At 40.8% G+C, this 21,673-nt stretch overlaps 1 protein-coding gene across 2 annotated transcripts in view; it reads right to left on the reverse strand.

Moving 5' to 3' along the window:
* Positions 1-21,673, reverse strand: part of PPARGC1A (PPARG coactivator 1 alpha) — a 367,267-nt gene that overhangs the window by 46,041 nt on the left and 299,553 nt on the right. For both annotated transcript variants that reach the window (XM_018067890.2, XM_008930330.2), the window contains exon 2: positions 18,170-18,349. Coding sequence is in view for 1 of the 2 variants with exons in the window: in XM_008930330.2 (XP_008928578.1) it covers positions 18,170-18,349 (180 nt within the window). In the remaining variant the exon portion in view is untranslated. The remainder of the gene's footprint in view (positions 1-18,169; positions 18,350-21,673) is intronic.

Genomic DNA, 21,673 nt, shown 5'->3' on the forward strand with positions numbered 1-21,673 from the left:
CTGACAATTTGGTCTCTGACAAGCAAGCTTAATACTGAGACATTTGGAAAAAAAAATCCATACAAAGAAAGCTCTTAAGACAAGATAGGCTGAGCGTTTGCACCACAAATGGTTTGTTTTAGCTATCTCTTTGCCTCCTGTAAGACGGAAATCAGACAGCTTACTGGCTTAGCTCGTTAGGCCAGGTTAAAGGGATGCAACTCTGAAAGGCTCTTACAGAAGCTTACCCTTGGACTAAAAATAGCAGGCACTAGAGAATTATCTTAAATACTACCAAACTTGTTCTGCACTGTGAATGCAGATAACTGTAATATGTTTCCATTTTTGGTAGTTTTAGAGCTTTTTTAAGTTATGCTCGCTTTAGCTGACTATTTAATTAGTTTCTGATTCTATTTGCCACTTTTTCTCTCAGAGATATAGCCTGAGGGGTACTTTGCCTATGAATCCTTTGTATTTAGCAGTGTTGCTATTGTTAACATCTAATGAGCTGTTGGATTTGCCAAACACTCAGTATAGGTACAAACGCTTCTTTGAAATATAAATGTTTAACACATAGCAAATAGCAAATCAAAAGATGCTCTAACACAGCATCCTCACTCTCTCATTGCATGTCTCATCAAAAGAGAGTAAAAATAAAAATCTACTTTATTACATTTAATTCTGAAATTCCAAAATGCATATCTGAGCAAGACAATTTTAGCTCCCGTCTGTGACTTCAGAAGAAAACTGAATGATTTTTGGTACCATAAGAGGACTCGTGCATATGACTAAAGCTCCACGGTCTGACATAGATCCCTGCCAGCTGAACTGCGGAGCTAGCAGTGTTTTCTCAGGGGTAAAACTGCAAGACCCTACAATGTTTAAGGAAGTCACCTCATCTTTAAAATACATAAACTGGGCTTTTGCGGTTTTTTTGGACTACAAGCAGTTTCTCTTAAAGTACTCTTAAGCAGGATACCTGTTCATCTGCTCCTCACTGAAAACCATCACAAAACATTAAAAAAAAAAGAAAAAAAAAAAGAAACTTCAAAGCAAAGCACAAATGTTCTCTGACCTTACACACATTTCACTCGTGCTACAGCCAGTCTGAAAGACATCACCGCAGAAACCGGTCATGCGGTGTAACACCCCTGCTGCTGTTGTTGCCTCAACTCTGCACTTCTGCAGATAACACCATTGTGGGTACTCGTTGTACAAGTTCAGATCAGGAACATCAGAGGATTCCAGCAGCAATGCCTCTGCACACTGATTCCTGCCCACTGCCTTCCACATGATGTCCCCGGTACCACGCCAGTCTTGACATCTGGATGACTGCTGTAACCAGAGTACCAAATAGAAACTGATTCAGGCACATATTTTAGTATGCTTTCCAGTACTTTTTCCTTCCCTGGTTTTACTGCAACTTTTTAGTATTAATCACTTTTAATATAATTTAAAAACCTCACCTGGAGTAAGGCCTTCTGGAGAAAAAACCCATCCATGCAGCTGAACAGGAATGTCTTCCTTTACTGGGCAGATATCACATCCAGCTGCCTTAGAGCTGGCAGAGCCTGTCCTCTCAGACACTATTTTTCTTTGACTTTCTTAAGAGCGATAAATGTGTTCACGCTTAGTGGTAGAATTCCAGATTCCCTCACCCAGTGCCTTTATCAGCTCATGCATAGTGGTATAACCCTTTCACATGTCTTGCAACTGCCATTAAAACCCTCCATATAACTTCATTTGGGAAGTAAGTTTTCTTTTTGAGTCAAGAGCTAAGTTCACAGCCTCTCTGTCAAATAAACAATATGTCTGTTGTCACCTGGCTGCTGAGCAAGCCCTGTCTTTGAAAGTATGCACTTAGTGATTTTAGGCACCTATTCTCAGCCTTTCCTTCCACTGTGACACAGCAAAAATAATGCTTCATCTTCCTTATGATGATTAACGTTACTATCCACCTCCTGCAATTTAAATTCTTCCTGGTTAAGTGATATTCTAGCACTGCCAAGGCAAAAGCCCTATTGCACTGAATGATCTCCAGTCACAACACAAGGGAAAGTGTCTGCAGAAAGTACTCACAGTTCAAGTAGACAAGATTAGGAAAGGAGGATTATAATCCTTGCTTTATAGAAAGGGATTTGATGCTCATAGATTAGTCAACTTCTCCAGGCCAGAGAGTGCTCACAGACATAGTGGAGGGCAGGACTCCAACTAGGAACATCAGCCTCCTCTTCCAAGCAAGGGACAACATTTTACTGACACCAACAGTGCACACATTCCCCATCCCAAAGCACTTTCAAATGAGCTTCTAGTTGTCAGAAGAGGACGGAAAAATGGTTGTCAAAAGTGTTGGAGTCACAGAACATAGCTAAGAGGAAGCTCATTTTGTGCATTCATGGAACTTGGGGATTTTGCCACTTTTTGTACAGAAAAAGTCACCATCATATTTGCTTACTAGCATTCCAGAATGGAGTTTTCCAGAGAAAGTTAACATAGAGACAGTAGTGAATGGCCACAACAGAACAAGACTGATGTGTGAGATGTAATTCCATACCAGAAAGACACAGGACACCTGTATGATGTAGTAGATGTTAGGGAGAACATCACTGCTAAAGGAAAAGAGGCAATTCTGGGCTACTGAGAAGGAACACAGTCATGACTGAGTTCAAAAGTGAGCATGGAGGCCACCTAGCTTAACACAAAAAGCTGTGCCAATCCCCCAAAACACAGTAGGAAGGGGCTATAAAAGCAACTCAGCAAGTGTCTTGGAAAAACAAAGGATCCACAAAACATATTGCTTGAGTGGGGTCCTCTATTTGAGTAACTTACTTTGGGAATAAAAAAATCCAGAAAACATCCAAAGCTGGTTGGATAAGTCTTTACCCATATAAATAATCACAGATAGGTTTGTCCCAAGGAAATGTAAGAAGGAGAAAGTGAACTGAGAGTTCAGTACAGTTTCATCTCAAAGATTCCCAAATTACTATAAGCAAAGTAGGACAATATTTTACTTTAGAATGTGGATGGCACTTAAAATCAAAAATAATCACAAAAGCAGTCCCTGGTCATCCCTGTCAGGCTGCTATGATGGCAGCTGTACAACACATGGGTTCCAAGGAGCAGAGTCTACAGGAGGGTAGCACACGAGGTGTCTACAATATGTGACCACCTGCCAGACAGAGAGAGTTGAAAAGCTGTTGTGTTGCTGCTCCACTTCTTACCGTAACCTCTTTTCATTCTTTTCTTTGCTAGTGAAGAGATTATGCTTTCTTGCTATAGTAATAGTTCAAGATCAGGGATCTGCTGCTAGGGACCTCCTGAGCTGAAGTGACAGCCTGAGATGTGGCACGTGTTTGAGGACTTTCATATGTAAAAGTGTATCACCCTGCAAAGGTCGGTACAAAGTCTGTAGAAAGTCAGACAGCAGTGAAGAGGGAAGAAAGTGTCTTTGGCACAGGATCAGGGCTAAGATCCTTTCTCAAAGGCATTTATGGGATATCAGGCAGAGTGAACTGGAATTATGATGAGGAATCGTGCCATTAATGCCAGCAACAGATTAAGTGCTGATGATTTTCCTTGTGTATAAGGTGGGAGAAGACAAGTTAGATATTGTGTGTTTATTGAAGCAAGAAGGTTAGAGATAAGACATAATCTAACCAAATCATGGAATGCAATTTGGGAAGACAGTCAAGAGTTATGGAGCCTGAATTAGTGGGTTTGTCTAATATCTCTAGGTACAATTATGCCTTGATGCAAAAAAGTTACTGGATTTAAGAGAAGCAGAACACCACTCAAGTGGGCCTGATCCTTCATTTGTTGAGTAGCTTTAAGGACCAGAAAGGACACCTGCACATAACCAAATGTAAAAGTATTCACAAAGCAGGAGGAAGATATCTTCAAGAATTTTGCAGTGTACAAACAATGCAACAGGAGATGCATTTCCTTTGCACAGAAAGAATTCAGATGGATTCAAACATTTAAATATTTTCTAGGTTTCCATTCCAAGTCTATGAGCATTTTGACTCCTTTGCTTATATAAGCGTGTTATTATACCATCCTACTGTCCTGTCATCTTTCTCAAACACACACACTTAGTTTGCTAAGGCCTTGTCCATAAGAAACGTTTTGCTTACCAGTTAGCAGTTTCAGAGTTAAAAAAGATTCCATTTTAGAACTGAGCAGAGCACTTTCAATGAAAACTGAAGCCATGAAAAAATTGACCAATTTCTCATTGCAAAGCCTCCCAACAGAACCTCTGCTAACTTGTGCTTGGTTTCCTTATGAAATGCAGAAGTTTGTAATGACATCTGCTTTTCTTTTTTGAGGTCATGTACATACAACTCTTAAATTTGACTCTCTAAGGACGATAGTGATGAGCACTAATGTGGACTATCTCCAAATCCATGCATCTTTGATTCTCACAAAGATTTGAATTTTTTTTTTTTTTTTTTTTTGGAATACACCAACATGGTTAGGGAGGGATTCTAAAGAAATAACAGCACATTATGAGACTTGACTGGAAATGACTAGAGAATATAATGGAGTTCTGGACAATATATTTGAGGGATGTCTTTATAAAAGTTCTTTTAAAGACAGACTTTGGGGAGGAATTGGGAAAACCTAGCCACTCTGTTAAAAGGGAGAGAAGGGCAATGAATTCTACTGTAGGATCTCTTCTTTTGCTGACTCAGTGAAGACATATTTGTCGTTCAAAGACAAATTAGAAAAGGGCATGGAGTGTGCTATATAGATGCTCGGTCTCAGTTATCAGGCAGGTACAGGCAGCTTCCAACACATCTACCTCCAAGTGCATCTGAAAAAAAAAGGCAATCTCTTCTGGTGGATGTGGACAGAACGTCTTTGTCAAAATTTGAGTTTGAGCAAATACTGCAAAGCGGTTTAGCACAGGGAGGATTTGTCCCTGCAGAAATTGACACAAATTCCTTTAGGACAGGGGTGTCTACCCCAAACACATAGCTGGGATTGCCAGCAGATAGAATTAGGAAGACTGGAAGATAACACTGTGGCCTAATGTAAACTCTTAAATCTGCTGTAAACAGAGTGGTAACATTGGCACACAATAAAACTGGTATCTGTCATTGCACTCCCAGAAGCAGGTGTATGGAAGGACAAGAGACATGAGTGATTTTTGTCATCTCTGTGAATCTGACTTGGGGAAAAATCCAAGCTGACAGAAGCTGTGGCAAATAGCTAACATTCTAGTAATGGTGGGCAAGCTGGAGTGATCATGAAGGAGGGAATAATGGGAGATCAAGTGGAAGAGAACAGCTTGCAATTCCTGCTATGTGCATAGTGCAACTTGAAGTAACAGGCAGCATTCCTGGGTGTCTCAAGCTAGACTAATAGGAAAGGCCAGTACCCACAAAAGCAATTTATTAGGGAGTTTTTGACATACCTGTTGGGTCAAGGCACATCTTTAAGAACATATACCCATAATTTTCAAAAACATGGTTTAGGAAATAGGAACTACTACAAGCTTAAGTTTAGGGATATGTCTCTTTCCTTCTTTAGCTTTGGATCTAAAACTCATAAATTTCACAATTCTAATCTTGTGAGAGATCCTGAAAAAGAAAAACCACCTCCGCACAGATGGGGCTGCCCCTAACAAGCTCTCTTGGGTCCAGACGGAGTCCATGGAGAGGCAGTTTAAGTGCATCTGGATGGTGTTCACAGAACTGCAAGTGCCAGGAGAAGGGTATATATCTGGTCCAGCAGATAACTGGCCCTCTGTGGTTTATTACTCTGATCATACTGGACTTGAACTGATTCGGTGACCCTAACACGATTGTAGTCACAGCAGATCACAGATTCCTGGAAATCATTTGTGTCTGTACAGGACACAGCCAAATAATCCTTCCAAACTCAGAGAAGTTGACTAACTCTGCAGGAACCTGTTTGGTACATTACAGTCATCTTTAGACAGAACTCATAGCCCAGTGAGATCTCAACTCACTCTTCCAGATCTACTCCAGTATCCTGCCATCACTTTTTTCCTGTGTTCCTATGGGAGAGGTTCGTTGTCTCTCAGAACACAGCCTAGGAGAAATATCAATGTTTAGTGAAAGCTAATAAATCCATCCACAGTACCCATCAGCACTATGCAAAAGCATACTTATGGCCTTGCAAGAGCTCACCATGATCTGGCTGAAGAGCACTCTATCAGAGCTAATAAACCTTGTCTGACTAGCTACAAAGGGAGCAGAGCATCTGCCAAATGATAGCATTTCATAGCTTCCTAGTCTTCTGTGGTTTTTTGTTTTGTTGAGTTTAAAAAAAAAAATTAATTCAATTTTCTTCTTTTTCTTAGGTCTGGAGATAAATAAGTCTCCATGTTGGGTCATACTACTTAAGGCAGCTTCTCCTTGGGTTTGGTAGTCCTGAATCACATTGACACAACTGCAACGCTGAACTGTGTTGTAGGTTAGAACTTTATTTCCTGGGCTGGGCAAGCTCAGCAGGTCATAACTGCCTCCAGTTGCCTGGGAGAAGACAAGTCTGGCTACACAGCAGTGCCCACGGGTCTTTGAAGGTAAAGTAACTTGAGTTTATCTTCACTCATAAGCCTCAAGGACCAGTTCTTTTCTTCTTTCACTATCTTTGCTCTTTCCTAGGACTTCAAAGTGCACACCATAAAACTGAGATGGGTTGGTCACTGGTACAGACAAAGAGACTATCCCCCTACTACAGGGTTTTTGGGCATTACCACAAGACAAGTAAATAAAGGCAGTGTTTAGTAACTGAAAGAAAAAAAAAAAAAGAGATGGCCCAGCATGACAGCCAAGGAACTGGGCATGTCAGCTACTAAAAGCCACATGGAAGTACTGAAAAGAACTTTAATTCATGGGATGAGATTTTCAGGAGGGTTATGTATCCAGTGACAATGTTTAAAAAGTAAATGCACAAAGAAGTAATGTGCCTCCAGAACTGTAACAAAAAGATTGCATAGAAAGTTATGCATTATGGATGATTTAGCAATATCATAGATAGCACAGGCTCCAGCAAAAAGAGTGAAATCATCCCTATCTTCCCATTTGTCGGCAGAATTTTAACAAGGGGCTCCTGGGAGCTCTTGGGGGCTCCTCCATGGCTCAACAGACAAATTAACTCATCAAAGGGAAGGTAGGGATGATTAACTAACAAGAGCCCCCTCCAGCCCATCACTGGCACATGGTTATTTCACCCAGATGGTGTTCACCTACCTGAAACTGGTAATGACAGTCTTGGATCGGATTTACAGAAAAACAGAGATAATAAGGTGCCGCAAGAGTGACATGATAGGAGTTACTGGTCTGTGATGCTCTAGACTGCGCCAGAGGCAGCAGAGCTGTTTTGTAATATTAGCCTCTGTTTTGTAACATTATCCTCTCTGCCCGAGAGATTTCCTGCTGCAAATGGGAGACTTGGTCTTCAGAGAAGCATCTGACCTGACCCTTTCTGTATGAGAGTGGGATCAACAGCAAAGAAAATGACAAGAGATGGCAACACTCCCATCACACACAAGCAGAAGCACTTTGACACCCTTTCACTGGAAATGGATGAATGTCTCTGCAGTGTTAAGGACTGTGTGATATTTTCTTATGTCTCAGAAAAAAAATCCACAAGTTATTTTGGCTTTTCTCCAGATGCAATTGAAGTGACAATTGCCAATGTTTTGCCTGATATCTTCATACTTATGTGAAGACTGATAGTTGAGCTTTTAAGGACAGTCAATACAGCCAAGAAAATCCACACTGGTTCTTGCGGGAGAAAAAAAGTAAAGCAAACATACAACCAGAAAAAGAATTTAAAAAATGCATATGTTTCCCTCAGAAAGGTAGAAATAAAAGCCTATTGCTCCTTTTGTGCATGCCCAGATGGTCAAATGCCTAACAGGGCACATCCAAGCAGAGGTCAGTAACCATGCACTTAGGTTTTGTTTATTAAAATAATTCTATATGCATCCATTTCAACCTGACGGCTTTACAATTTCACTGGTCCAACAACAAGCCTGTGAAAATGGACAAGCTTGGTACCTGTGGAAGCTAAGATTAGCACAAGTAGGTTTCCTTATTTGAAAATTTGACATGAAAACCAAGGCCAGACTGAGAACACTCTTGACTGGCGCTCAACTTCCTCTGAAAACTAGAATTTGGCAATAAAAAGTGTGCTGGTTTTGGCTGGGGTAGAGTTAGCTTTCTTCACAGTGCTGGTATGGGGCTGTGTTTTGGATTTGTGCTGAACACAGGGTTGATAATATAAAGATGTTTATGTCATTGCTGAGCAGGGCTTACACAGAGCCAAGGCCTTTTCTACTTTCCATACAGCCATGCTGGCAATGACCCTGGGAGTGCATGGAGGTTGGGAGGAGACAAAGCCAGGACAGGTGACCCAAACTGACCAGAGGGATATTCCAGACCATATAACATCATGCTCAGTATATAAAGTTGGGGGGAAGAAGAAGGAAGGAGAGGTTTGCAGTGATGGCATTTGTCTTCCCAAGTCACTGTTACGCGTGATGGGGCCCTGCTCTCCTGGAGATGGCTGAACACCTGCCTGCCCATGGGAAGCAGTGAATTAATTCCTTGTTTTTTCGTTGCTTGTGTGAGTGGCTTTTGCTTTCCTTATTAAACTGTCTTTATCTCAACCCAGGAGTTTTCTGGCTTTTACCCTCCCAGTTTTCTCCCTGTCCTGCTGGTGGGGGAGTAAGCAAGCAGCTGTGTGGGGCTTGGGGGCTGCCTGGGGTCAAACCACTACAATGGGCTTCTTGCTATATACAGCCATGCCTCAAGGAAATTCCATAGCTGCTTAAGACAAGAGTGTAAGATTTCCCAAATGGGATCAGGAACTCATTACCAGTACTAATAAAGTCATTTTAAGGAGAGGAGAACCAGCAGCAGAGGAACACAGGAATAATTCCTCAACTTCCTGCTCCATGTAATCCTGCCTGGTGGGCTTGAACCAAATGATTTCCTGAGACCCCTTCTCACTTCAACCATTCTGCGATTCTGTAAAACCCTTCCATGCTACAAGTTCATTCTTCATCCTTTACCACCCACACTGTCATCAGCACTACCTGGCTGCCCACACCTCAACAAGAAACCTTCCCAAAGTGGACACTAATAGAATTAAGATCCGCTTCCCTGAGTCTCAATACACAGGGCCTGGCAGAGTACAGAACATTATAGCTAGATCCAGCTAGTCAAATGATACATATATAAAAGGAAAAAAAATTCTGAATACTACAAGACTTGTAAAACTCTCATCATACCTGCTTTTTACTTGTGGTCACTGACTGCTCTGTGGAAATGCGCAAGCCTACAGCATTCCCACAGAAGTAAAATTCTCAGTGAGAAGTCTCACTTCCATAACTTTTATTTCCTGCAGTCTCTGATGCAGTTCCTGAATCATTATGTCACTGCTTAAACAGCAACATGGGGAAAAAACAACTGGGTTTTTTGCAAAGGTTTTGGAGTACTTTCAGAATTTTTTGTCCTCCAGGAAAAACTACCATTCTAGAAGAAAATTCCCATTGTTTCTTCTAGCAGGTCGCGTGGAAGCAGAATGTTCCTCTGACCAAACCAATCCTCCAGATAACCATTACTCCACCTTCTTACAAGCAATCTCATGGTGAGAAACTTTTCCACCCAATTTCTCTATTTTCATGCAAGTGCAGCTCCTGTAGGAGAGATCTGCAGTCCCTCAGACCATTTGATGGACTGCCCCTCCAAATCTCTAGATTTAATATCACTGAGCCTTCAAGGAGCAGTTCTGGCAGCAAACAAAACAGAGGTGTAAGAAGTTCTCTCTGTCCATTTGGCACCTCTAACCCTGCAATGTGCTTAGAAGGGATGATCCTCCTGAACTTTTTGTGATGAGCTGGATGGCTGCGAGCAGTTCAGGCAACTCAAAGCTGTCATAAATCAAGAAGTCAACAACACTTGCCTGAGGCTGCCACTGCGGCTCCTCACAGAAAATACTCTGTTCTTCTGATTATCGTCTTAGTGATTAGAAGTATCAATTATGGACCAGCACCCCATTGTTTTACTCACAGTAAAGCACAAAAGCACAGATGTGTGTGAGGAAATGAAAGTATTATTCCAGTGCATCACACAGCTCACGCTTCATGACAACACCAAAATCTCAATAGGTTTTGGGTTTGTGCTTTCATAAACAAAACCCAGTGATTACTGCATATGGTAAAAAGCAAACTCCAATCATGGCCCTTCAGACTCATCACCACTGCAAAGTGCTAATTAATTTCTCAATCATTACGAAGCAAGACTGTTGCTTCATTGTGTCAGAATGGAAAATTCAGCCAAAGCAACCAGCTATGCATTGCAAAGGGGATGATTTCCACCGAGACCTGAACCCAGCCTCCATGGCTGAGTGTGCAAGCACACACAGTCAGAGCTCCATGCCTGCCAATGCTGCAGCCCATCACTTGCAAACACAGGCATTAGGATCCTGTACGCACCTGCACAAAGCTACTGAAATAAAAATCAGACACTGGAGAAAAAGAGGCCTATAAAGCTGGCAGGGGGCATTCCTCCAGAAAGGCTGCAAATTTCCAGAGCATCTGAGTATTAACTACTGTAGTACAACAAGAGCTACAAGTGGATAAGTTTTCACAGACACACATACACTCTTCTTTCTATACTTAATCTGTTCATGGGGAAAAAAACAGTCTGACATGATTCAATACCCAAATTTTCTCCCTGCAACAAATATACTCCATGCAATTTCCTCCTCCTGACCTACACATGCACAATAGGTTAGTGGCACCAAGGAGAAAAGAATTCCTAAATGAAGCCTTGTGATCATTTTATCCTTCTGTAATGGCATGGGCCAGAGTTAATGTTAAGTGGGATGGGGCAGCAGTGGAAGAGCATGCCAGGGTTAAGATGGACTGTTTAGCAGCAATTAGCAATGATGCATAGTGCAAAAATAGCAACAATAAAAAAAAAAGGTTACACTAGAAAAAACCCATTAATGGAAATAAATTTAACAATTTGGTCAATCAGCATTTGTCTAAGAAAGGCAAACTTTCTACTGCTGTTGTTAAGTAAATGGACAAGAAAAACCCCAAACAAATTGTATCAGAAATATTTACTTCCCACTATCAATGAGTTTAGGAGTGCTTTTCTAACAAAAGACAGAGCTACCGTCCCACATTTTTGTGACCCTCTCTGCAGTTCCAGGGAGAAAATATTTAGTTCAACATTATGGTAAGCTCGAATACGGCTCTATTTATGTGACAAGTTGACAACATACAATTTCATGCTTGTTGAACTGATCTGTGTTATATATTCACTGCGAATATTATGAAGCCTCACCATTATAAATATGAAACAGTATACACTTATTCAAAATAACTCCAGCAGTAGCAATTTATAGCTCAGTTGTTTGTGTGCTTATGAAGTCCAAATGCCACCTTAAGAAGCTGCATCTCACTAAAACAGATGTGGAATGTGACTGTGACCAAAGTGGATTTAAGATGACCTCTGTGAAAGGAGGCTATTACATTTTTGTTTGTATGGCAGCTGACACCAGTTTGTATTTAGCTATGTAGCCACTGGGAACACAGTGTAACACAGTGTCCTCAAGGGCTGGTTTTAACACAGGCCAAGACATCCGCCTAATGACCTAATTAGCTCACTACTGTTCTGGTGAGTGCTAGTCTTCCCTCTTAGAAAAAGGACAGGTGCTCTACAGAACAGCAGCACAGTGAGTATCTCAAGCTAAAGCTGCTCCAGGTGAAATGACTCCTTAATGGGACTGTGAAGGGGATCAGTTGCATTTTCTTGATTGTGCGCCTGGGGAATGGTCTTGGTGGCCTCATACATCAAACAATAAGCTCTCAAAGCAATTTTTTTTGCTCATTTGGGACTTCTTTCCTGCCTGAAGGTTTCAACCAACATGCCAGGTTCTTGCATTAAAACAGAGATGTGTTTAGACAGTTTGTAGTTTGTCCAAGTGGGAAAGAAAATGGAGCAGCAGCACACCTTGCTAACACTAGATACAGAGCATTTGCATAAACTCTTCCCAATTACATAGCAGCTGGTTCAAGTAAAATAAATTCCACTTACTGCTTGAGCCTTTTTAAATGTCAGCATAGCTAATCATAGATTATAGTTTACATATATCATCCCACACAGACAAGATGCTATTGTGCTGGTCTTCTATTTAGCAGATGTAGAGACCTAAGTCAGGCCAGAGACACTGGAAAAGGTAATGCAAACAAACACACAAGAAACGTGACATTGCTCCATCAGGAATATAATGCTTTTACCAAGCGTCTGCTATTTTCTTTCCCTGGAACTGAGGGTCTCTTGCCTAGTCTCACAAGTGATTTTTATGATACATTGTTACCTTTTACTGTTCTTATAAAGTTTCCTATCCCAAATCTGCATCTTTAGCCTTTTATGTTTATTGTTGTATTAAACCCACAACGTTGCCTGTTTCCCTACTAAATCTATCCCATAACCACATACTGTACATTCATTTCTCTAGGACCTCAGTTGCTCTTATCTGTTTGCTTTTATGATCTCTTATGAACTGTTAGGAATAGCAATTTGCAGCACTGTTTGTAAAGTCATCTCAGCCTGAACTCAGCCTTCCCCTTTTTTGCCATACAGCAATACTTTCTGCGACGAAATCCCATTTGCCACAGAAGCATTTCATTACAGGATGCATTTTAGAGGGACACAAGTTCCCAAGTACACTACGCGCGCCTATCATGTAAAACACTCAATGTGTATGAATCCAAATTTCAAAAAAACTACTTATTAGAGCAGGAAACTACATGTTGATGTGAGACAGCCCTGTGTTGCTTCCAGATTCACCAATATGCTCTATGTTACTGCCCAGAGCTATTTCGTTTGTGCCCTCTAAGTTCTCAGACAGGCTGCTATGTCGTGCACACAATCTCAGTTCTTTTAAGTGCTTTGACGAGCTTTATTCTGCCATTATGCCATGTAGAACATTAAACACAATGTTTAAGTTCTATGTTAAATCATGATCAGTTCCTATTAAGTGTTTCAAGCTCCTCATTTTTATCAACAGTTACTTTATTAAATCCTTAATAATATAGATGGAATAGTTAGTTAATTTGTGTGTTGAGCCATGGATGTTAATTTGTAAACATAATAACATACTGCAATCATTTGCATAATAGCATTTTAATCTTTTTAGTAAAAGCTGTAATTCCCTACAAAGTACGCTGCAGTAGAAACTAAGTGACTATTGGTAATAATAAAAAAGGCCTTAAAATTCTGATCCTATTATAGTGTTGGAACATACCCAAACTGCTACCATAATCTCTGAAATGTTACTGTTCTCTGATTTAGGTGTCTGTGTCAAGAATAAAAATGAAGTATAACTGGTAGCAGTAGACTATTTCCTAAATGTAATTTAGTATTCACTAAGCACCAGCACTTTGCAAATAGCTCTGAGGCTTTCCTTCAAAGTTCAGAGCTCTAGTTATGCATATTGTGTGAGGTACACCATGCAGCTCACCTCCAGCCTCTGTTGTGCTGAATAGATGGCTATGATAAATCATGCTGATTTGGCACTGAAGGGCATCAGCCATCAAGGATTTGACTACCATGTCTTTTTTTCCCTGAGATTATATCTCCTTGAACTGCCTGCCCTGGGCTACTAGTTTTGGAGAAAATTAAAAAGTGGAAAAAGTGCTAGGGAAGGCCACTACAGAAAGTCTCTACAGGCTCAGTTCTCTGGAAACCCATTAACACCAGTCACAAGACTGGCAAAGAAAACATTGGTGGTTGTTTAAAAGTCAGGCCAAGTCATTTTACGCAAGATCTGGTCATTCATTAATCAATCTGGCTGCAAACCTTGAATGAATAACCTGCAATGGTGAAAGAGGCTGGCAGCACCACAGAACATGAAGGAGCTTATAATCTGAACCAATGCCCTGGTGATGTTTAAGGCTCCCCTCAACACTCATCATCTTCCTGACACAAACCCTTCCAAATAAATAAGAAATAATTTATCTCCATGATTTTTCCTGCTGCCAAGAGCAAGACAGTCTGCATTTCATTGTGCATTTCTTTTTCTCCTCACATTCTCATTGCTTGTAATACAAGCATTTTTTGGCAGTCTACATAGTTGTCTTTTTAGGCTTTCCAAATACATGGCACACAGAATGGACTTGAAAAGTAACCTGTGCTACACCCATACAGAACAATTAAAAGCAAACTAATCAAATACAGTGAGCATCTCTCTGGAACACAGAATTATGTAAACAAATTATGTAAATAAATGAAATCTGCAGAAGGGCAAGTAATATGGGTTTTCTGAAGTCTTTTTAAAGGCTAAAAAATGGGTTTTGCCAAGTATAAGATTTATGATTTTACAGAGGTTCATTATACTTTTAACAGGTAGTTAACGGGCTGCATTTTCTCTTAACATCAGTTGAGTTATTTGCAAACAATGCCAACAAAGAGATACACCCACCGTAGATATCTTCTCTCTCCATAATGCTAGGCATGGGTCATAAATAATTTTAAATGTGGCTAATCTTACATGATATGGTATAGTATATGAAGAAGCCTCAAGGGACAACAAAAAATTTTTGTGAACAAAAAGCTTTCTCACTCGTGACACATTAAGTTGTACGTTTGTTCACAATTTCACATAGCATTGGCTTTGAGAATGAAAAACTAACCATTTTAATTTTCTAAAAGTAGCCAAATCAATTTTTTGCAAATACAATTTTTTTAAGTCTAGTTCTTCACAAAAGCAAATCATAAAAGTGAATGGTGCAGTGAACCATCTAAATAACTGGTCTTGGGTGACTTATTAACTATTTACTTGCATAAACTTGTGTCAACAGACAGTACCCTGAGGGGCAAGAACTCCTTCATTTTATCTTTCCAATAGTCAGAGCAACAGGCAAAGAACACTAGGTAAAAAGAATAAGTGATCAAGCTGTGAATAGAAAGAAATCAACTAATTAATAATGAACATAAGTAGAAACATTGATAAGAAGAGCCTCTGTGCTGGGGCAGATAGTCCAGGTTTGATTCAGGACTAGTATCAGTTACACTGGCGTGTGAGCAGAATAATACAGTGATGAATTAGGTGTGTCTGCAAAATACTGGTGTGTTTTAATGCTGGAGTGAAAGCCAGTATCTCATCACACCTAAGCAGATGAGAGCAGGGATTTATACTCAACACTTACGAACTATCTAGACTAATTGGACCTTTATCTCACTTGGCTTCTGGTTGCTACCATAACTATTAATAATTTCTAGTCTGTGAGCCACTGGGAGTGTCTAAGCTTGTGGGTGCTTAGCTCAAGTGAGCTTTCAGGAACATGATTTGCAGTAAGACCAAAAATTCACTTTCTGAAATACAAGTCTTAAAAAAAGTGCACCAGAGACACTCAGGAACTTCATACCATCCCTCACCTAGACAATGCGACATGTACTGCATTACTACCTCAATGAAGACTGTGTTTCAGTCAAGGTTAGGTTTGGCAATTAACACTGTACAGCTTGTGCAAGTAATTCTGCTCTTGTACTTGCCAGTATTTGTTCATCATTCTGGTTCTTTCCCTTCTACTCCAAACAGGCTGTATTTCTATTTTTGTATGACAACACATCATCTGGAAGCTTAAGTTAGATAAAACATACTACTCCCACAATGATAAGAGAGAAAAAAAGAACCAAAAAAAGGTAAAAAAAGAAATTATTTTCTTTTTAAAAAAGCCAATGAGGATCAATATGGAAAAATCTAGAGATTACCAAATGGAAAACTGCACAAAACTTCCATTCTCTCAGCTAAAACAAATAGTTCCTCACAGACATGTGAGATAAGTCTCTGGAGGAAGAAGACATCTTCTTCTGATCTTGAGCACCCCCAGTCGTCACATTACAGAGCGGCAGAGGCAAGAAATAGTGTAAGGTATCCAGCTGCATGATGGAGAATGGGGACAGGGTTAACATATGAGAGGAGAAAATAACTGTTTCATTCCCATCTTCCGAGGCCAGGCAACCACGAAATGTAAATGCAACACACTATGACGCTGAAAATAGCCTAATTTTGCACTGCAGTATTGTAAAATACCATTAGGGCACGATTTGTGCCTACAGGTAAGTATGGGCCAAGCTGTGAGGTCAGAGACAGCGATGCAGCCTGCAGCAGAAGTCGATTGGTGTGAAGAAATCCAGGCATTCACAAAGAAAACAACAGAATCCGTGTGTTAGGAGAGAAGTAGCATATTTCATTTCCGAACTATTATTTCTGACCTACTACTTGCTGCCTAGGTGCCTTCCCCCAGCTGCATTCCCCATTCTCCTGTTTCTTCACACTGGGGCACCTCATCCTCGACATACCCAAATGTGCCCATGCAAGGTTACCCCTAGTGACCAGTACCTCATGTCACCAACCCCCAAGGTTAACTACAAGCCTATCTGGTTGTCTTGTTGTTTGCAACATGCTTTGATTTTCAAAACAGGAATTATTTCATATAGGAAGTGACAATTCCTATACAGGGCATGTAGGAGAATGGTCACTACCTGTCTGAGACAACTTTGTACTCTGCAGCTGTGGCCATCAGAACAGCCAAGCAACAACACATGGGGCAAGCAACAAGTCTGTGCTCATGTTCTACTGGTTTTATTGGAATGATTTGTGTGCTTAGAATTGGTAAATACTTACTCGTATTACTTATCTGGAACTTACACTTTGAAAGTCTGCATCTTCAACTGATTTTTCCTAAAGGAAAATGCCTCTGCATTTGGTTTTTGATAACTGTGGAAAAATATGTCTCTTCCATTATAAAAAAAGCAAAACCAGTCTGCACCACACTAGCTGCAAGTGTGGTCCCTGCCCCCCTGCCTCTCTGCCACCGACCATCCAAACCTAGTCACCAGCAGGCTGTACCCTGCCTGGGGCAGTACAACTGCAATTCAAGAACAACACGGGGTTTGGAAACTTTGTAAAACAAGGTGCAGAACACTATACAACTAAAGAAAAAAGAGGGCCTAAGCACAAGGCTTTGCAGGCCTATTTTGATTTGAATAAAATTAATTTCAAGTTACTTGGATGTAAATCACAGAAACTGAATAGAGAAGGCCAGTTTCTGCTATCAGTTACACTGGTATAAATCCAGTGCAACTTTATCTGCATCACTGTGGGTGATTTTATTCAGGACATCACCCTAAGTAAGCATCTTATGATGTTGTTTAAGTTAATTTTTTCCAGCCTTTAAACTCCACCACGATAATTCAGGGCTTCCCTGAGCCAGCGGACTAGCTGTACTTCCTGGAGCTGTGGTACCTGCCATGTGAGAGGCAGCACCCGTAGCTTGCTTTTGCACAAGGTCTTCCTGCCAGATAATCAATTTATTGTCCAATTTCCTGGTCAGTGGACGATCTATAGCCTTTCCTATTACCAAAGAGGGAAGGAGGTTAGGGTTTAAGAGGGGCACAGCTGCCAGAAACCATGAGGCGGAGAATTATGAAGGCTTTACACAACAAAAGAAAGAAGACTGGAGACAGAGATAAAGGGACAGTAACCTTCCTCTCATACACCCTGATCCCCAAGGCAGAATTGGAAAAAAAAGATTTAAATCTCTCTAGCACTCTTCAACTTTTACTTTTAGACTGCTCTCCACCAGGAGATCTACGACTTCTCTGCCAAATCCACCCTTTTTCTCTCTTATACATCATCAATGAGGACCTCTCAATTTGTGTGCAAAAGAACCTTGCACAGTAAGGTTCTGAGTGGTAAAAACCTTTACTAGAAATGTTCCAGCTACTCATCAATTAGCTGCTGGGCTGCACTCTGCTTCTTGGCGAGGAATTCAAGTAGAAGACAACAAACAACTTTCGACTTTTGCTTTGTAGCTTACAACTGTGCAACTCCTCACTGTGACACCACAGGGCAGCGTACTCTAGGCACTGTTTAGCTGTTTTCTTTCAAAAATCCGAAGTTCCATTTAAATCCTTTCAGGGCTTCACCCCTCACACCCCTCCAGATCGCAGGTCTAGTTCTGATCGTGCAGGTCAAAGGAACCAATCAGAACCCTTAACACATCACCACATTTATTGTCTCTTAACGGGGGAAAAATTGTAAAACTGTTGTCCACCAGGGTAACAAAAAAAAAATCAGAAAAAAAGCAAGCAAGGACTTTGCAATGTGCACTTGCATCACCTTGCCTTACCTCAAATATATTGGCGGGTTCATTGCTGTACTGATTGGAGATGATCTCTGACTGGTCGCTATACCACTTGAGTCCCCCCAGAAAGCTGTCCGCATCCAGGTCGTTCACATCGAGTTCAGAGAGGTCAAGTTCTGGGAGATCTGGGCAAAGAGGCTGGTCTTCACCAACCAGAGCAGCACACTGCAGGATACAGTAACACAGAAACAGTTTCATTAATTACCAGGAATCTATTAACTTTAATATCATGTGATAAGAATTAAACCTGAATTTAGCTATGGCACAGGGTCTCTAAGATTGACTTTTTTTTCTGGAAAAAAACCACTTAAGTATTTGATCATGGCTAGTACTGTGCAGGTATGCAAAGGGGATGAGGAAACAGTAGGGCATAAGCTGCCTTCTCTGTCACATCTCTGTCCAGGGACAACGACTTTCCTTCTCCCTACACTATTTGATAACAATCGTGTTCAAAGCTTTAAATCCAACAGCAGAGGCCAAAGCATGTCCTTATTCTCCTGCTTCAGAGCAAACCAGTGCAGGTACAAGTTACAGATGAATACCTCTGGGCAAGGTCTGTCACGCATTTCCTGATGCATTCAGGTTAAAGAGGCACAGCCTGTTACAGCCTTCAGCCCTGGGGGCTAGCTCAAGCTGGAGATAGTCACACTTTCACTTCTACAGAACTTTACCACAATCCTTGCAGTCAGTCATGATGGTGGCTACCATATGGGCATAAAAATGCATGGGTTAGTGATGCTGCTGTGCTCTGTTCCCAGTGCATAGACCACAGCCACCCAGTTACATATCAGGGTCCTGGCAACCAAAGTGCAGCTTGAAATATCCTGATATTCTCCTCTGGGTGACAGGCACAGTCAGTTCACACAGCCTTTCACCTGCTTGGCGCAAACACATCTACTATCCTAGACAGTTCCCTAAATGTCCCTAGAGAGAGGATGTAGTGAGAGAATCAAATTGGGTTTTCCTCTTATGGCATCCTCTGATTCAGTAATCCTAAAGTAGAGGGTCTGTGAAACATTTTGATTGAGGCAGTAAACAAAGTCCCACGAATCCTCTTCAGCACTGCAAAATGTTTTGTCTGCACAACTTAGGAAGAGAGTGGGGATAAATTCAAACAAACCTGGAATCCGTATCCTTTCATATGCTAGTATGAAGCTAGATAGTGTATTGACTGACCTACTAAGGATGAAAAAATTAATAACTTTAGCACAGCAGTCGAAATGTCAGAGTATCCACCAAAACCATTTCCTAATTATGGAAAACACGTAGTAACAGTTTGGCAAATAGCTGAGTTCCATATGTCAATGTTGCTCAATTAAGCAATTCCTACTGCACTGTACCATGTATCCTCGTAACTCCCCTCCGAACACCTACATCGATACGTGTATACTGCAAAGCACACGTAACGCTGCGAAGGCACCAGGCGCTGAATGGTTAAAAGCCATCTAAAGTCAACTGAGCCTAAGGACATCCACCCTGAGTATTTCTAGCAATGTGTTAAGGATGGCCAACAGCAGGACCTTCTCGACTCCGGTCAGTTGACTGGGTGGTTTGAATGATTTCCCAACTTCTATTTGGACTGAAGTCAATGCAGAAAGCTCCATTTTCTGAAGGCAGATGTCTGTAGGGCACTAACACAGTGTCCATGGATGTGAATTGCTCAATACCAGTTATGTCACTCTCACAAGGACCGCCTTTCACAAGAATGCAAGTGAGAGCTGCTGAAGGTGCATTTCATTGAGTTTTTTGTCCCTGGGAAGCTCGGAGCGTCTGCAGTGCGCGGGCTGGATGCAGCAGCGCAGCCGTGAGCAAAGATTTTGTCTGTTGGCACAAAGACTTGGTGCAGCTGGTGCGAGCTATAATTTACTAGACAACTTCTACGTCTACCAGGACACTACGAGATAATCACGGAATAGGCCAAGGGGCAAGGAAGCTGAGAGGCTGCAAAACAAAGCTCTGAAATAGCAGTTGTTTTTCTTCCTATTATTTAAGGAGCTGCAGAACTTTAAGAAGTCAAAACCCCACTTAAGTAATCTTAACTGCACACAATTTTTTTACCATTATTTTGGGCATAAGAAAAAAAAAAGAAAAGAATTAGAAGGCTTCCTTTTTTTCGTGCGCGACACAACCTTCTGGCAGCAATCTTATAATACAGAGATGACCTTTTTTGATGCTTGGCCGAAATCTCTGATCTCATTAAAGGATAATCTAGTTTTTGACTGAAAAGGTAGATTCTCAGCATCATTCTCAGGTTTGTGTGGTGGAGGTCAGTAGCTTATAACTGATGCCACAGACTTCTAAAGTATCCTGCTGATCTCTTACTGCTTTCATTTATAAAAATAGCTTCACTCTGTGAACCACCTACTTAAACATGTTTACTTTTGGTAATCTGCATTTTTAAGTTCCTACAGTGGGCTTTTGAAGTAATATAAACAATGGTATTAACAAAAAAAATTCCTGTTCATCACAGCTTTCATTTACCTGTAGTGACTGCAATGTCACCTAAGAAATGTAACTGCTGAAATGAAGTATATATGCCTTGCCAATGTTGACATGATAATAAAATCAATGTTTCTCAATATGACATTATGCTTCTAATCTGAGACACATTAGTAGCAAGTGTTCCTGTTATTAATTTATATTTGGCCTTTGGATGATGCCAGATTTAACACTCCAAGTCCTAAAACTGTCCTCATCTGACACGCTGATATTTACTGTTTGCCTATACATCTGTAACAGGTGCACCTGCATTGCTAACACACATTTTACTGTCTTCCCACAGTTATTTGATATGATAGTTATTCCATAACTATAGCCTTAATTTTACAGTAACATTTAGGATGATAAAGCAGTCACTAAACACAAAAGGCTAATTACTGTGCGTTATTTCACTCCAACAGACCTTTTTTCTCTTAGTTCGGGCGCAAACAATAAATTAGCTCAACTGCACTGATGGTAATGAATCATTATAATTAAGTATAATTCTTCATTAACCTTTTGGATGTTTTTGTGCCTTTGAACATAAATTTTAAAAAAAAAAAAGAAGACTGGACTTGTGCCATATTAATTATATTAATGAAAATATAATCTGCATTTTATTTTTAACAAGTTTTTCAAAGTGCCAAGGGGATGAACTCAGGAAAGAGAGAGACTTGACAAAATGTGTGTCATGTGGATTCTCTCTATCAATCTTTGCAACCTTACTGTACATCACCTTCATTAAGCTGTGAAGCACTGGGGACGCTGATCAGCTACAGTGATGCAGGCCTTTATTGAGCAACACGCCATCCTGTCATTATGAGAGCAAGAATATAATACATTTTACATTGACAGCAAACATTAATGATTCAAAAAATGAAAGCTGCCTCCAGTACCTGTGCCTGCATTATTTTAGCTCAGTAAAGGTGATCCCCTGAGCCAAAGCAGCACGCAGACACTAGTATTGCTACAGGAAGTGCAACGCAGGAGCACACTGGCAAAATCCTACCC

The sequence above is a fragment of the Manacus vitellinus genome, unplaced genomic scaffold (assembly GCF_001715985.3).
Source record: "Manacus vitellinus isolate BGI_N305 unplaced genomic scaffold, ASM171598v3 scaffold_0_pilon, whole genome shotgun sequence".
Taxonomy (NCBI): domain Eukaryota; kingdom Metazoa; phylum Chordata; class Aves; order Passeriformes; family Pipridae; genus Manacus; species Manacus vitellinus.